This window comes from Mixophyes fleayi, chromosome 2 (genome assembly GCF_038048845.1).
Source record: "Mixophyes fleayi isolate aMixFle1 chromosome 2, aMixFle1.hap1, whole genome shotgun sequence".
Classification (NCBI taxonomy): domain Eukaryota; kingdom Metazoa; phylum Chordata; class Amphibia; order Anura; family Limnodynastidae; genus Mixophyes; species Mixophyes fleayi.
Window position 1 is genome coordinate 185,031,279 of NC_134403.1, and position 18,457 is coordinate 185,049,735.

At 37.5% G+C, this 18,457-nt stretch overlaps 1 protein-coding gene across 2 annotated transcripts in view; it reads right to left on the minus strand.

The window, feature by feature from the left end:
* Nucleotides 1-488: 488 nt before the first annotated feature.
* TRIM37 (tripartite motif containing 37) overlaps nucleotides 489-18,457 on the minus strand; it is a 151,485-nt gene continuing 133,516 nt past the window's right edge. For both annotated transcript variants that reach the window (XM_075195073.1, XM_075195072.1), the window contains exons 23-25: nucleotides 9,902-10,051; nucleotides 4,959-5,037; nucleotides 489-2,719 (exon numbers count right to left, since the gene is read on the minus strand). In XM_075195073.1, coding sequence (XP_075051174.1) covers nucleotides 2,716-2,719; nucleotides 4,959-5,037; nucleotides 9,902-10,051 — 233 coding nt within the window. In that variant the 3' untranslated portion in view covers nucleotides 489-2,715. The remainder of the gene's footprint in view (nucleotides 2,720-4,958; nucleotides 5,038-9,901; nucleotides 10,052-18,457) is intronic.

The window sequence follows — 18,457 nt, forward strand, 5'->3', positions numbered from 1 at the left end:
ACCCATCATATGGCACTCAGCAGAGAACATCTTTGATCTGCCCATTTCTTTCTATCAGATATAGCAAGATCTTGCACCTTGGCAGACAGACATCTTGGCACACAATCCCATGTCCTTGCCTGTAAAAATGTGCAAACTGGTTCCAATGTAGGAGTGTGCCATCACAGACCAGCATCTGCACTGCTATTTTACATGTTCTTAAATGGGTTTTAACATAACCTTGTTAATTTACACCATTGTCTCAATTTCATATTAATGAGCAGATTGGCAAACTGTTCTCATCTGCACAAATCATGCCTGGAATTTTAGTTCTTGCAACATCCAGATCGAGCATGAGAAGCCTGATGCTGGAAACAGATTTACTACTTACTTTTCAATCTAGGCCATTTTCAAAAAGTGTTAACCAAATAAAGTATCAAAAACATAGCTATCAGTCACAAAATGAATCACTTGTACGGAAAATTTATGGAGGCTACAAAATGGTCTGACACGGTGTCCCATGTTAAATTTTATTAACAAAAAGTGCAACAGAAACAATTTAAGTTCAGAACATGTAAACAAAACATTTAAAACTCAGAATCCACGAGTAAAAGGACAGTGAACATGACAAGACCGTTTAAGTACATAATATTCATGTTGGCTGTACTTGTGCCAATTTTTCAGACAACAGATACAAAAACAAACAGCAGTTTAAATGCTATGAACAGTATCAGGTTTTGCAATTTCAATACTCACTTGACCAACAATAAAGTGAGCAGAAATCCTAACATCTTTAGAATAGATAAAACAAACATTTTCTAATTTTTTTTACATCTTTTTACAATTAAAACCATTTTAAAAATGGGTGTAAATCATAATCAATTCAACAGCTTAAGTCTTCGTTCTACTTTTCTATGTAGCAGACAAAGTTATACTTATTATTTCAATTTAACAAAATAAACACCATACTAATGTAAAATAAATAATCGCCAATTACTCAGCATATAAATGACCAGTAGCAAAGTAATGCATCAATTTAAAATGAATGTGTGCGTATGTATTTTACAATGTGACTTTTGATATCATTGCTATAAGACTTAGTGTTTCACATGGTAGTTTTACCACCCATAAAGGAGCAGGTAGACCGAGAAGACTAATGTTTGTCTCGACCCGTTATTCACTACTGGTAATTGAATGTACTAGAAAACTCACAAGAAATCTGCCTGTAAAATGCAATTATAAACGAGACTACATATTTTGCTTTAATTTGCAAAGCTTCTAAAATTAAGAAATCAAAAGTATGAGAATGTAGTCAAATATAGATGTGAAGCAATATCCATACTTCTAAAACAAATCAGTGAAGTTCAATGTGACTTCTGTCCCATAACAGCTTACCTACAGGAAAATGAATGTCAAAATATAACTTGAAACCTGAAGCATGTAAAGTATACATACATCATGACAGAACAATAAAATATTTTTTCCAGTCTTTAGATATGAAATATTATATTTTGTACAAGATATTTAAGAATTTGATTAAAGTGAATGGAATAATATCCTAAGAGTAACCCCCATGCAGCTATTAAAAGGTGTTACTAGTGTAGCTGTGTGTTACCTACCTTGAAGGTGATGGCATTTACAATTTATACATGGCACTGTGACAGACAATATCATCTTTCCAGTTATTCTTAAATGAATGTTCCTCAGATGGAATGAACTATTGGCACACAGGTGAAGGCACCCAATTTGCATATCAGTTCAGAAAAAAAAAACGTTTCTGGTTGAAGACACTGACCTGAAGGCTTGTGTACTAACGTAAAATAACATTTAAGTACTGTAACACATGCTAGCTTTTAAAACAGAAGTCTACTGCTAGAATATGTTGCAAGTTTATTTATTGCTGGCAATCTCAATCTCTAGCACCTATCTAGCTTTGATATGTATATTAAAAGTCATTCATATAATTCAATTTTCTCTTAACTGATGAACATTTGTATTATTGCCTTTACCTTACCTGGAGCCTGAATACAAAAACAACATTACAACTCTTTATAAATGTTTACAGTAGCCATGCAGATAAATAAACTGCATTCCTCATGACTAGATCACTGAAGAGGGGAAAACAATAATGTATTTTTGTAGTCTGATATTAAATGTGTGTAAAAAGGAAAAATGAATACACTAACTCATAAATAGAATTTCCTCTGCTGCCTTTCCTGTCTCCAACTCCAATTGTCATGAGCTTAATGTCTGCCCACAACCAGTTTCATACAGAGCCTTCAGCTTACCTCACTGAAGGCACACTGGCATGATTTATAAACGGAAGTGATAGTTGGAGGAATACACAATAACCAGCACTGTAAATTAACCAAACACTTTTCTCAAGTTGAATAGGAATTTTCCCCACTTTTACAGACACTAAATAGCATTGCTCCACAAAAGTACATTATGGTTTGCTTTTTCCTTTTCCTATGATTGGCGCAGGGACTAATCACGTGAAACAGTCAATTATTCATATTTACTGCACTTGGACCTTTTTGGATGAAAATGAGTTATTCAGCATTTTATTTGATGTGATTTATGAAGGATATATTTGTAGTTCTACTAGACATTTTTTTAGATAATATAAATTATAGCAGTAAATGTGCATCCCCCTTTGGATACATTTGTAAGTAGTCTAATGGTTTGCCTTTTGTCTTCAGCACGATTGAAGAAATGTCTACATGCTCCATCAATTTACCTAGGACAGAAAAAAACAAAAATAAACACACCAATGAAAGAACAAACGTTACATGGCCCAGATTGCCTCACCTCTGAGAAAAATCATAATATGCAACTGAAGCACCATGACCATTTTCTCCCTAAATGCACTTCCCACTCATTATCAATCCATCACACCTGCCAGATCATATTTTCTTCCTTCTTTTATAAACTGCACAGTAGTGCTTGCCGGTGTTCTCTCCTCCCCCCCTCCCCCATTGTTTTCCACAACTGTAAAGAATAGCATTTTCCATTAAAATTCACTGATTAGTTTAAATGCACATAAAATTGGGGCAACAGTGGACTAATGTTTCAAATCTGTAAGGTCACACCTTTTATTTGGAGACAAGTAGCCTGGTTCCAGGGTAAATATGCATCAATATTGAACTTCAAGTCTTGCACATTGTTCATCTCTGTGCAATAGTTACGTCTCCGCTAACTTATTTCAAGAAAATTAATCTCAAAGGGACGTGCTTAACCTGTATCTACAAATGCTAGCTACATGCAATTATAAGTAAGATATAGGGACCGAAGATGTGCACATGCACTAAGACAACATTTTATATTGAGCGAACGCAATTAAATGAGGCCCAAAACAAATAAACGTTTGGATTCAATATAAAAAGAAAACTAGAACTAGAAGTCTTGATCTCTCTGATATTTTCCCTTATAAACAAACCAAATATTGTAGCTATATTTAATACAGTTAGTGATTTTGTCTATAAGTAAAGTACATTTGCTTGCATTGCTGCCTCACAAATAGTCATGGGCTCTATTTCAAACAAGTCCCTGTTTATGTATGCGTTTCCTCCAGGTGCTCTGGTTTCCTCATACACCCCAAAGCGCTTATAGGGTTTATAAAACAGACCCCTATGCTTTTTATTTTACCTTTTGTAGTAACAGGTGTACCTTATCCTGTCGCCAGGTCCTCGGAAATGTTTCCTGTCTCTTTTTCTGTAAGTGTACATTTACTACAAGTTGCTATAAGACCTATCTGCATTGTCCTGTCTACAACCCTGTTGTCGGAATTGTACTTACTGCCAATTCGTATCCATCCCCTCAAATACATACTGATTAATTGGCTTCTGACTAAATTAACCTTAGTGGGTGTTGGGTAGAGAATATAGATTGTAAGCTACATTGGGACACGGACTGATGTGAATGAAAAATAAAATATTCTCTATAAAGCACAGAGTAATATGTAGGCACTATATAAAATAGCTGTTAATAAAGCTGCCACTTCTAATACTATACTCCTAACAATATGCTACTAAGATTAAGAACACAAAATTTCCAACAGTAAGCGGTACAGTAAAGCATATGGCAAAGACAATTGCAACAACTTTCATCAATAACTGAAATAGATCAGATTGCTCACTCTCATAACACTATCATGTGGTGTTATAGCCAATCGTACAACCCCTTCTTAAATCTACCCCTCCCCCAAAAAACAAAAACAAAACATTCCTCACTATAGTTTTGACTTTGATAGTGTCACTCCACTTTCCAGGGTTGCTTCCCTCCTAAAGAGCTTCATCATGAACTTTAGCTCTGATGGTGCAACTCCTTCCCTTTTGTGCTCACTGCAATAGCTATAAGGCTCGTCACAATGCTTAGATTTATTACACTGAATCAGTGAAGAAAGGAGCAAGATATAACAGAGCCCACATATATAGATAAGTATAGATATTCCATTTCACTGAAAAACAAACTATTTCTTCATTTCAATTTTCTGCATGTCCATTCTCTCACAATAGCACCACTTTCCAGATCAGTGTACTTGCATAGTGCCAGTCTTCCTCACCATGTCCGTTCTCTGTGTCACTTCATTTCCTTGGCCTCTTCACTCCTATAGTGTTGGACCTCTCACATATCAGTTCTCTAGAAAAGCACCAATCTATATTTCCAGTCTTGCTCTATAACATAGAACCCATCCCTTCTCATCCATCCCTGGTTTCTTACATACAGTCAATCCCTGTCTTAGGTCTGCTCTTTCACACAGCGCCTCTCCTCTTTCTAGGTCTACTGTCTCCCATAGCACCTGTTTCTATCCCATGCCTGGTCACACCCATGGCTTGAATATCCTTCCCTGTGCAACTTTATTCCACAGCCGCAGACCTGCTCACTGCACAGTTCCAGTCTCCTACCCAGTTCTGCACAGTTATCTATAGAGCATAATTATTGAATTTAAACTAGGAAGCTCTTAAAATAAATGTTACCTCCCACTGTCCTCTCCAGCAACAAAATGAAGGTCTTCTGAGCTTATGTTGTTATCATCTGGAAAAGTGCAGCTCTGATCTGTACAAAAAACAAACAATACCATTAAGTAAGAGTGTAAGAGTGTGTGTGATATATATATATATATATATATATATATATATATATATATATATATACACACATACACACACACATACATAACACTGATTAGAAAGCTCTATTTTTATTAGAATGAAAGTTACTTTATGTAGATCTGTCTTCTAGTGAGGAACATACGTTGCTTAATAAAGAGCTTAATTAAATTTTTTAGTGACTGAATGCGCTGATTCACTGGGTATCACTATACAAGAAGGACTGTGAAGAGACTCCACTATGCTTTGAAAAAGTTAATTCCAGGACGAAATGAGTCAGCTTCTGCTAGTGGAGAGTAAAAAGGTGACTGAAATTAGGAGGGGAAGCCGGCTCGATTAATTGCAGTATTGCCTTTAGCGTTGGAAGCTTGAACTTGACATATGCAGCTGATAACAGTGATGTGCTGATCATCTCTCAGCAGGAGAGGATACGTTAAAGGGTGGCCACCTGTTTTTAGTATCACTAAGAAGATTTTTCTACTTTGCTGCACTGAAGATTCTGGTCTCAGGATCTGGGGAACTAATTAAACATCCGAGATGGAGACGGAGACACAGAGATTATATTGGGAACTTATATCTGATTGTGGACATGAGTGTTATGGAATACTTTTTCCAGGACTTGGGTAAACAAGTAAGCAATTATTCTTTTGAATCAATGAGATGAATATATTTTGTGCCACACTGTGGTGAAATAGTATCGAACATTGTTTACATAATATCAACGCCGTCTGAATAGAATGAGCAGTCACATTACAGCAAGTGTGGATTAAGGAGCTGCAATTGTCCCAAAACATATAAATTGCTTCCGATTTACTGCTATTGACTATATTTTGCAAAGTTTGAAGTTTTCTTTGGATTATATATTCTACAGTATTTTCACAAGAAAGAAGATTTCTAAGCATACAGGAGGACACTCCAGGAAATGCAAGAATGCTCATTGAGATATTAAGTGATCACTTTTACATGTCCCTGTTATCTCTGAATTTGGTTGATGTTACTGAAAAGATTTTTTTCAATGCATATTTTGTATTCTATGGTGTTTTATATCTATAAGGTTTTATGAACCTAACTCAATTTGAGTTTACCAATTCTACTTCTGCCTCCTCTGTTCCAATTATTATGAATGGGATTTAGAGCGCTGTTTATTATTAATTTAGAAGTTTCTGTGGAGGGAGTAAGTGGCAATCCCTTATTTCTACAGCAGTCTTTTCCATTCTTTTATTATATTATATGATATGATTTTGTTTATAATTTTATCATAGATACATTATCCATCCTGTGCCTAAGTAGTTTGTTTTTTACATGCATCAAATGGAGCATACTGAGAGGCTCTCCTCTGCATCCCTCCACAAAGTATGGGCCCTTTGGGCACCCTTTCACAATCAACCTCCTCTTAATCTATAGGTTGCAATCCAGTCTCTTTCCACTCAAAGTTTCTGTTTATGCTCTTTCAGTCCAATGCTTTCCCTCTTGACCCTCACCCATAGGGCTTGGGTTCTGAGATGGTTAACAAATTTAAAATAGCACAGACAGCATCCCTCTTCAAACTTGCAGATATATTACTTGTGATTTCCATGTGTATGAACCATCTAAATTGTACAGATTTCTGTTGCTTAGGAAACTTCAAGCCAGTCAGTCGTATGCATATAAATTTGAAGACTTCAATGCACTGCCCCTTGTCTCACTTATCTTCTAGAAAAATGCAAGTCAAAGGAACTGTACTCTATAAATAGTTTTCTAAAAACATGTCATATTTAGCTACATATAAGCACTTTGGTTATTTCAAGTGAATTATTAAGTTTAATGCTATACTGGCTCTGTTAAATATACATTTCTGTCACATGTCCTTCAAAAAAGAATCAAATGGCATTACAGGAATCAGAAATACCACAAGTGAGCAGCTCAAGAACAAAGCTAAGAGAAGATAAAATAACAGAAGATGAAAAATAGTAATTTAATTAAGTAGATCCAAGTCAATAATAATTTGGTTTTATATGTGCTGCAGACACTTTCTAAAACAGCAACAGCTAACTGGCAGTGTTAGGCTGCACAATTTACAAAACGGCAATTAAAGCAGCAGAACTTTATCGCTAACTAGATTAAAATTATTCTTCATTGCATAATACAAAAAAAAATTTTTTTTAATACAATGGGGTTTATTGAAATAGGAAAATACTCTAATATACAAGTTGTCCTAAATACAGCAACAACTTCCAGTAATGTGCCCAAAGCACAATGTGGTTGGAAAATGAAGCATTTAGAGTTTGACACTGCCCCACATCGCAGACTTAAACTCAAACGCTTGGGATTAGACTCTAAGGTGGTTGAATGGATAAGATCTTGTTTGCAGGATAGAAAAGAAGAGTTATAATAAATGGAGTGCATTCACAGGAGGCAAAGGTTACCAGTGCTTTTTAATATCTTTATTGGTGACGTTACAAATGGCATTGAAGGGAATGTATGCCTTTTGCAGAGGACACAAATATATGAAACAGGGTAGATATACACCAGGAGGGGTAAAATAAATGATTGATGTTCTAGGTAGACTAGAAGAATGGTCAAGAAAGTAGCAACTACAATGTAATGCCAAAAAATGCAAAATTATGACCTTGGGTCTCAAAAATCCAAAAGGCTAAATATAGTGTTAATGGCACTATAATGGAAACTACTGAGGAGGAAAGGGATATAGGATTCACTTTCAGGTGACTTAAAGGCAGGTAAGCAATGTCACAAAGTAATGAGAAAGGCAAGTCAGATGCTTGGTTGCATAGGGAGAGAAATCAGTAGCAGAAAGTAGTAATAATGCTACTGTATGCTACTGCATACATACTGCAATAATGCTACTGCATTTTTTGGCATTAAACTGTAGTTGCCACTCTCCACCATTCCTCTAGTCTACCTAGATCATCAATCATTTGTTTTACCCCTCCTGGTGTATATCTACCCTGTTGCATATCTTTTTGTCATCTGCAAAAAGGCATACATTCCCTTCAATACCATTTGCAATGACTCCAAGAAAGATATTAAAAAGCACTGGTCCAAGTACAGATCCTTGGGGTACTCCACTGGTAACCTTTCCCTTCCGTGAATGTACTCCATTTGCAGGAGGGAAAGGTTACCAGTACTTTTTAATATCTTTATTGGTGACGTTACAAATGGCATTGAAGGGAATGTATGCCTTTTGCAGAGGACACGAATATATGAAACAGGGTAGATATACACCAGGAGGGGTAAAACAAATGATTGATGATCTAGGTAGACTAGAGGAATGATCGGGAGTGGCAACTACAGTTTAATGCCAAAAAATGCAAAATCATGCACTTGGGTCTCAAAAAACCAAAGGCTAAATATAGTATTAACGGCATTATATTGGAATCTACTGAGGAGGAAAGGGATCTAGGAGTCACTATTTCAGGTGACTTAAAGGCAGGTAAGCAATGCAACAAAGCAATGAGGAAGGCAAGTCAGATGCTTGGTTGCGCAGGGAGAGGAATCAGTAGCAGAAAGAAAGAAGTAATAATGCCACTGTATAGGTCATTGGTACGGCCTTAGAGACTGTACAAAGAAGGGCAACAAAAATGGTGCATGTCCTACAGCACAAAACTTACCCGGAAAGACTAAAAGATCTTAATATGTATAGCTTGGAGCAGAGAAGGGAAAGGGGGAACATGACAGAATTCAAATATATCAAGGGTTTTAACAAGATACAGGAGGGAAACATTTTTCAAATGAAGGGAAATATTAGAACCCGAGGACATGCACTGAAACTGGAGGGAAGTAGGTTCAGAGGAAACGTGAAAAAAAAAATACTTCACAGAAATGGTAGTGGAGTCATTCCACATCAGATCACCCAAAAAAATGTGAATGTCCACCACTCATCTGTCTGACAATTACTTGATTAAATATTGATTTTTCAATTTATTAAATAATTTACTTATCGCGGCTTCTTTATCCAGTTTTTTTGAAGTATCGCAGGTGTTTATTAAGGAATCGCCACAAAATTTGGACCCCTAAGGTAACTCTTCCTCCCGAATCCAAAATTCCAAACCAAATTACTTTATCTGCCTCACGTTTTGCGTTACGGCAATTATGGCAATCTCGGCATTAGAAGTAGTCATAGCAAAGAGGATCAATTGTCTATAGCAGAAGACCCAGGGGCAGCACCGTGGCTTAGTGGTTAGCACTTCTGCCTCTCAGCACTAGGGTCATGAGTTAAATTCCCGACCATGGCCTTATCTGTGTGGAGTTTGTATATTCTCCCCGTGTTTGCATGGATTTCCTCCAGGTGCTTTGGTTACCTCCCACACTCCAAAAATATACTAGTAGGTTAATTGGCTGCTATCAGTTTGATCCTAGTCTCTTTCTGCCTGTGTTTGTATTTATATTAGGGAATTTAGATTGAAAGCAATGTGGCAGGAACTAATGTGAGTGAGTTCTCTATATAAATAGCTGCTGCTGAATAGGAGCCACACATTTGCTGGAAATCCATAAATGTAATGAGAAAGCTAAATTTGAAGAGATGCCTGATTTGGAAGAAGGCTTGCGATACCCTCCATTGGGAGTCAAAAAAACCCGCTTTCTTGGAGTGGAATATGAAATGTACCAAGGGGATACGGAAGCCGAGATTACTAAGGGAAAACCATGGCACTGCTAAATTCCCATGTATGCAGATGTAGGAGGAAGAAAAAGCATGTTGTAAATCTATAAATACCAGAGATGGATACGGGAATAGTAGTGAAAAATAATCTCTAAAAATTCTTTGAAAAAAGTGTAGATGTTAACAAAATGCATATAATACACAACATACTCACCTTCACCAGAAGGCTGTGTTGTGAAAGTGTCATTAAAGCCACCACAGGTAATGCTTTCTTCCTGCTCTTCATTTTCAGTATCACACTCAATGTCACTGTCACTACTCATTCCTGGCAAAATGTGGAGAACATGCTTGGAACACACAGCAGCTGTCAGAATAAAACAAGAACAGAATATAATATGCATTCAGTGAAAACACAGAATACAATTTATAATACATAAATAAAACCACCATTTTACTTAATCAGTCCTAACACATATTTGTGGTACATTATGAAGGAATGCATAACTAGTTCTAGCACTGAAAAAGTTAATCTAGCAAGCTTGGAAATGAAACTAAATGGTACAGTAGAACATCACGCAGCAGTGACTAAGCGTGAAAAACGTCTCTTATACCATGTCACTGAAAGACCTTCTCTAAATGCCAACACCTACACACTTTTCACATGCTGTAGATAGAGATGGATGCTGGCACCTTAATAGAAGTTCTGTATTACAAGTCATCAGTCATTGAAATTTAAATGAGTGCAGGGGTGGAAGAGTGCAGGGGTGGAAGAATGCAGAGATCTAGCAAGAAATAAATAAAACACACTTTGTATTAAAGATCACTTACAAAAATCAAGACTTTTGTAGCGAACACAGCTAGCAACCAATAGATGTAGTTAGCAATTGTTTCAAAAAAATGCCTACCGATTCAGATCATACCAATTATTCTCCAGCATTTTGGGCTTTAAGATACATGAGTGTGCAACACAGAGAAAGTAAAGACTATGTAATGAATATTTCAGTAGCAATATACATTTTAGTTATTTCTTACAAACACTTTTCTTTTTTTTCTTTTTCAGCCACACCAGTCTATTCAAAAAGTTGTATAAAAACACACATAGCAGGGCAGCATATTTTGATACATTGCTTAAAATATGCATTATATATGTTCTATTACATATTATAGTGAACAAGTTCTACATAAGAAAAAAAAAAATAGCAAATAAAAAAAAGAATAAAACACACTGCACATTGTACTGTGGCGATTATGTATTGCACCTAATCACTGATTGTAACTTTTCCCCTAAATATTCATATATGCCTGTGTGTATTTTGTATGCAACCTTGTAAAAAACTTCACAGTGGGCTTTCCTGAATGACATGACTTATCCGTGCAAGTGTCAAGAGTCTTTGGAAAGTAACCAGTCCATGACAGATACCATCTCTGAGGTTTTATAGAGCAGAGGTGAGAAATCTTGCCCTTTGAGATGCCAGACCTATATCTCAGGAAATAGATAACTCATTTTGAAATCCCTGTGTCATTCTGGGAACCAGTCTGCCCTGACATTGGGAGAGTTCATTCCAAAGGTGGAGGTGGGAGCAGTGTGAGAAGGTTAAAACTCAGCTGCCTATCCAGTATTGTTGTTCATTCTGTGGGGAGACCTGTCTAGGTTGTAATGTGCCAATTTTACCCAAAGTGCACTCCTCTCATGGCAAGTCTTAAACTAGTAAGTTAGTGACTCTGGTTTTATTGCCTATTTTATTTCTGAAACTTATTTGTGCAACTTTTTTTGTATGTTTTGTTGTTAACTGTTTCGTACTTAAGCCTTGAAAACATTTTCCGGAATAAATACATTTAATCTAGCATATTTTCTCCGTGATTGTTTGTGAACTTAAAAAGCAAAGTGAAGCTCATGATACATGTGTATGTGATTTAAGTGTGAAATATTAATACGTGGTTTTGGTGAATGCAAGGACTCCATAGTAAATACTTTGTGGTGGTAGAAAAGGTGACTAAGGTGACTGCAGCCAGCTGTTTCAGGTTGCTGTATCTGAGGCAGGCTGGGTTAAAAGTTCATATAGTTAAAATTTAGAAAAGGCACAGTGCTAGAATGTAAAAGATTACAGTTGAGTGTGCACGGGGAAACAGGGATGTGAGGTACCAGCCCCAGTGGGAGGGACCCATGAAAATATAAAACCAGGTGGAATGCGAGATATAGCTTGGAATAGTGCCACACAGATCAAAGCAGTTTTGCTAAATGCTGAATTATTTCTCAGGATATGTTAATATTTCCATTTCTCTTATATTAGATGGTAGAGTTCACTGTAACCACTCATTCACACAGTGCTAGGGCCATGGAGTACAGTGATCTTTTGGAAAAGAAGTTAAGGGCGTAAAATAACACTCAGAGGTTTTGTGTGAGTCTGAAGTTTTTGAACTCACCCAATTTAGTATAAAACCCATACCTCCAACATCTGGTTACTGGCAAAACTGAATAATTCAGTCACCATGAATTTATTCCACAGAGAAGTGTACATATGACAAGCCATAGTATAGTACATTTCCAGCACTCCACTTCAAAGTACCTGTCTGGCCAGGCTATTTCTGTATGAAGAGGGAGCATGGTCCCAGGTCCACTTAATACAAAGCGAGCAAGACCCAAATAGGGGTTGTTACACTTATGGTATAGGCCCTCTCTTTATCACAGTGAACCCATTGTGACAAGCTCATTCTGGGTTTCTAGTTTTTCCACATGCAGGAGGTTAGGTGGGAATTAATTTAGCAAAATATGTTTTGTGGGAGGTACAAAGAAGATTTAAACTAAGTTAACAAGTCTAAGAACAGACAGTGGAATCTAATACCAGCCCCCTAATTTTCACTATAAACTGTACAAGTGGAATTAGATTTAAACTCCAAAATTCTGCACATTTTTAGAAAACTGTATAATCATCTACACTAATGGAGTAGTGCTAATCTGTTTCAATCGGGAAACATTCCTCCTGACCCTATATTTCAGTTCTACTTTTCCCTGGATCCACTACTGTCCTTTATTTTAATTACCGGTCATAACCCTGGATACCTTTTTCTACTAAAATTTGCATAACCCTTTCTTAAATATATCAATTGAATCTGCCATCACAACTTTTCCTGGCAGTGAATTCCATATCTTGACTTACTGTAAAGAACCCCTTCCTTTGCTGGTTGTGAAACTTCCTCTCTTCTAACCTTAGGGGGTGACCTTTGTACAGTTCTTGAGGTAAAAAGATCCCATGAAAGTTCCCTATATATGACCCTTAATGTATTTGTACAAAGTAATCATATCACCTCTTAGCTAATTTAGGCATATTTACTTTAGAAAAAAAGGCATCTAATATTTTCTCATAACTTAAGGACTCCATACCCTTTATCAATTTTATCGCCCTTCTCTGAACACTTTCTAGTTCCAAAATGTATTTTTTATAAAGTGGTGCCCAGAACTGTACTCCATATTGAAGATGAGGTTTTACCAACGATTTATATAGTGTCTAAATTATACTGTCTTCTCTTGCATCTATGTAACATAGGTTATTGGTAATGTTAAAAACCTGGTTAAATGTCATTATATGGCTAATTTTACATTCTTTAGACATCCTCTTCTAGGAAAATGAACACTCAAAAAGGTATTTTCAAGGAGTATTTAGAGGAAAAGGAATTCGCTTATTTCCTCTTCAACTATCCATTGGGATGGATGTACCCAAGCAATGTGTAACAAGAAGGTTAGGCTCAAAAATCAGCTCTTGAAATGCATAATTGAAACTTGTATTGAGTGACTGCCTGAAGCATTCTTCTACCGAACTGGGCATCATTAGATGTCACATCCAGCAGATAATACTTAGTGAAGGTGTGAACAAATAACCAACTTTGCAGAAATCTCTTGATGCATGAACCCTATATGCACCCATAAAGTTGCTGATCTTGCAGTGTGCTTTAAGAGTTTCTGGCACCTTACATCCATTCCTCTTGAATCTATTTGGATAGGACGTATCCTTGATGATGTCCTGTTGAAATAAAGAGCTTGTCTGTCTTCCTTACTTTCAGACAAATAGATTGCTCTGCATAGAACTAATGTATGTAGCATTTCCTTCCATGTCATTAGCTGCTTGGGGACATAGTGATAGAAGAATAATTTTCTGATATAGAAGTTTTAAACTGCTTTATGAAGGAAAGCAGTGTTAGTTTTCAAAACTACTTTGTCAGCATAGATATCAGCATCTTTACACCATAAGGCATGTAAATATCCCATTCCACAAGAAAGAATAATTGCGACAACTAAAAGTAGTACCTTGAGTGTAAGCCACCTAAGGGAGACCTCTTGTCAGACATTCAAATGTCTAAGACAATTTTGAGGTCCCAAGAAAGATCACATACAAGTACAAATCTTATTCACTGCTTGAAAAAAAAAAATAGACAATAAGATCATCTGGTGCTAGTCTGGTGTCCAGAGAAACACTAAGTGAAGACACCTTAATGTTCAGGGTTGAAAGTGCAAGATTTTTATTAAGGCCATTATGATGAAAGTCCAGAATTAATGGAATGTTAGCAGATGCTGGATCCAGTTTAGGCTTACACCACAAGAAAAACTTCTTCCAACGTTCTTTTTCCTTGCCAGCAGAAACACAATCAATCAGCTTCTCAGGGGCCCACTAGCATCTTAACCACCGCTCAATCCCAATGTCATCAAAGAGAGGACCACTGGGTTTGGATGAAAGATGGGATCGGCCAACACTGTTCTAGGAGCATCACACAGACTACTATGAACCACGGACATTGTGACGGATTGCTATGACTTCTACTTTTCTTTCTTGATCTTGACATGTATCCCAACTGAAAATGCCATGGATCTGAAAAAGCATCTATTCCTTCTGCCTGCTTGTGATGAGAGTAGAAGAGGACTACCTTGGTGTACTGAGTTGTTGCCATCAGATCTATTTGGGGAGGACCGAAACTCCGTGGGGGGACTGAAATTCCGGATGAGTAACTGAAAGACGTCCTGATGTAGAGACCATTCTACTGGATAGATCTGTCATCTGCTACTACATTTTGCTTGTTTGCTATATGAAGAGCAGAGAGAGCCAGCCAGCAGATTTCTCTTCATGCCATGATTGCCGATACTTGTGACATAATAGTCCTGCTCCTGGCACCTCTTTGGCGGTTTAAAAAGGCTACTACAATTTGGCTGTGGGAAAATATTCTACAGATGTTCGTTTCATAGAAGAGGAAGACCATACTGAATTACATACCACACTGCCAGGGGCAGGCTGCACTGTGGGTCATCTGCTGATCCCATCGTGGGTCACCTGCATTTTTTTCCCTTTAAAATGTTCCTAATAGGCTGCTGAGTTGAATCTTGCCCCTGGGGCTAAAATTTGCCAGCCCTCCCCTGCAAACTGCTCTCATTTCCAGAATGTTTACATGCCAACTTCTCTTGTTCTGAGACAATTCACCTTCTACCACTCTTAAGGTGATGTATTACTTCAATTATGGATCCTGCCACCAGTTGAGAGACTTCGCAGTGGTCCTTGTGAACCGAATGACTTGTCTAGAAAGGTTTGCCTGCAATTTAACTGAATAAGTAACTCCAGTTACTGAATAAGTAACTCCAGTTAAAGTTCCTGCATATGCCACATTGCCTAAGGGAGAATGCCTATGGTACAGCACTGCAGAACTAGTGGTGCTATATAAATAAATGATGAGGATACGGTAGAGGAGAACATCCCCAGCAGATAAAGTAAAGTCCTTACTGAGAACGGTTGTTGAGATTGAAGAATGCTAGACTCTGGATTGTGATTAGCCTTTATTCTCAATGATCCTGGATTTCCCACTGTCTGTGTGGTATCTGGACACCCAGGAACTTTAGCTGCTGAGGGGACACCAAATAACTTTTCTTCATATGATCCCGAAAGTACCATTTGGATAAACTGACACTAACTTGCCTAGTGTATTGCCTAGAACACCTTGCTTCTCTGTGATGCTGCCAAGATGATGAGGAAGGGAAATATCTTGCCATTTCATCCTTTAGCAAATTGTAAGGTGATGATTGTAAAGATCCCAAACGATCTTTAGAATCATAGCATCAAGTGTATTACCAAAAAATAGAGAACCTTCAAAAGGAAGGGTTGCTAAAATATATCATTGAGCCATGGACACAGTCACAGAGTTCTTCTAGGCTACCACTGCGGAGGCCATTAACCTGTTGGAAAAGACAATAGTATTCAGCAATACTTTACAGAGGAATTTGATCCTCTTTAGCATAGTTTTAGACTCAGAGTCCTGGAAACTCAAGTTTCAAAACCATTCAGATGAAATGTGGAGTTTCTTAAAACAGCTTTCCATCTTCCTAAACATAGGATCTTCCAAAAGAATAGTGAACCAGCTGAAAGGCTGACTTTTGCCACATCAATCTCACGGTCTGTACTGCATTTTACAGCCTCATTATTTTGGAAATTATACATGCGATCAGTTCTCTTAAAAATTTTAATCATTAAGCAATGGAACAACTGGACAGACATAAGATTAACCTTAACCACGTGGTGTGCTTGGTTCTATTAATAGGTTTATAAAGACTATCTACAGTATTAAGGTCAAATAACCTAGGATCCTTCTTAATCTCCCTGGACTCATTGCTAGAGGACCAGTCATGATCAACAACGGAAAAATAAGGCGTTTCCAGAGGCGCCAATGTGGTAATCAATACGCTAATACAAGGTGCATTAGAATATGGTATAGAATTTTATACAACATATAGTTATATAAATCAGTGCACTGATATAAAATCATAATACATCACATGTATAAATATACATCAAGTCCTAATGGACAGGTGCCTAATAAATAATAGGCCACTCTTATTGCAGTCCGTGGTGAATTGGTTGCAAACAAAGAGTCCGAAAACAATCAACTTGTATCAGGTCCCACAAGTGATGTTAATGGTTGGTCAAATATTGGAATCGGTGTCCTGATATATAAAGTGCCGCCTTTTGCTGATATGGTTAAAGGTAACCTCTGGTGTATAGTCACTCTGATTTCAGGGCTATATCCCAATATGAGGATTTCTTAATCCCACGATAGCAAGCTGGCGTGATTGGAGACACAATATGCAATAGGTGGTAGAAATCCGAGGGATCGCTTACCCTGTAGTAGAATTTTCTCCAAGGTGCCAACCCTCGGGAGTTATTCTCCGACTAGGTGACTCCGTGATCTGAAGAGATAGACGCGGCCGCGTCGTCTTCCTCGCGCCTACGCACTTCGCGGCTGGGAGTTTCAAGAACGTTCTTCTGCTCGCAAGCACAGCGGGATGGAAGTTCAGTTTGATGTGCAGTATGGTTATCCGTCTCCTACGCGTTTTGCCAGAGCGGCTTCGTCAGGGATAGATGCACTTAGACTGCAGAGTCACCTAATTTATAGTCAGTTTGATTTTCCCAGATTGTCCGTGATAGGTTGCTTCAAAAAATGGGCAGGTGTTGGGAAGGCCAGTCATCTTCCCATCTGGTGTTGATTGACATCCCAGATGTTTACCCACGATTCTTGACAACATTGATAGCACAATGGAGTACTAATAAATGAATTCTTTAAAACATCAATATTCATTTCTGTTCATATTGCTTAGAAATAAAGCTCATATATAGTCCATGTGCAAAAATTCGTTAAATACTGGATACATTTTCTCGTATTGGTTATAGAGGTGCACATTAATTAGATACTGGAAGTACTTCCTTAACAGTCATATTTATGTAAGTGAAAGGCATTCATATTTCCATTCTGTTATGTACATTGGGAATACTGGTTACGGTAAATCCAGATATATCTTTTCCTTGGAATCCTATGCCTTCACATAATAGCATGTATATAGGACTGTAAGTGTTCCATAGCAAAATCCAGTAGTGGAATGTCCCCAGAATGTTCTGTATTTTTGCTTATTTAGGGAAGCATACCTAGATATTAATGCAAATAGTATCAGCTATGTATTCCTATACTTCATTGCAGTTCTGGAGTTTTGTGGAGGGCATTTCATACCCTATGTTGCTGTACACATGTGATTTGTAATAAGGGGTTTAGAGAAATTTTGTCAGTTCGAAATCAATGTTTATACCATGAGGGAATCAATGTTTTAGCAGTATATATCCATTTGGTCTCTTCTCTGGAGAGGGGCTCAATGTAATCTCCACCTCTCCATGATTGCTGTGCCCTACAAATCCCCATGAAGTTCAAAAGTGAAGGGTCTTTATTGTGGTACTTGCGAAAGTGGTCCGAGACACTGTGTGCCTCAAACCCTTTTTTAATATTCCTAAGATGTTCTGAGATGCGTGTTTGCAAATTTCTGGTGGTCCTTCCAATATATTGTTTCTTACATGGGCACTCTAGCAGGTAGATGACCCCTTTGCTGTCACATGTGAGCTTGCTCATTATTCTATGGGTTTCCCCTGTGGCTCTGGACACAAACGTTTTAGTGGATTTTGTATCTCTTTTTGAGCTAGTTTTGCAAGCATGACATCTGCTGCAGTGGAAAAAAACATTCTTATTTTCTCCTAGCTACGTGCTTCCCTTAGTCTGGGTTTTTGGCTGTGTGCCACTTTTTACTAGTCTGTGTTTCAGGTTATCAGCTCTTCTATAAATGAAGTCATGTTTAGCAGGAACTACCTTCCCAAGTTCCTCATCCCTTAGTAGTACATTCCAATGTTTTCTAATGATTTTTTCCAATTTTCGTGAATCCTCACTATACTTTGTTATAAATGGTAGTTTGATGGCTGTT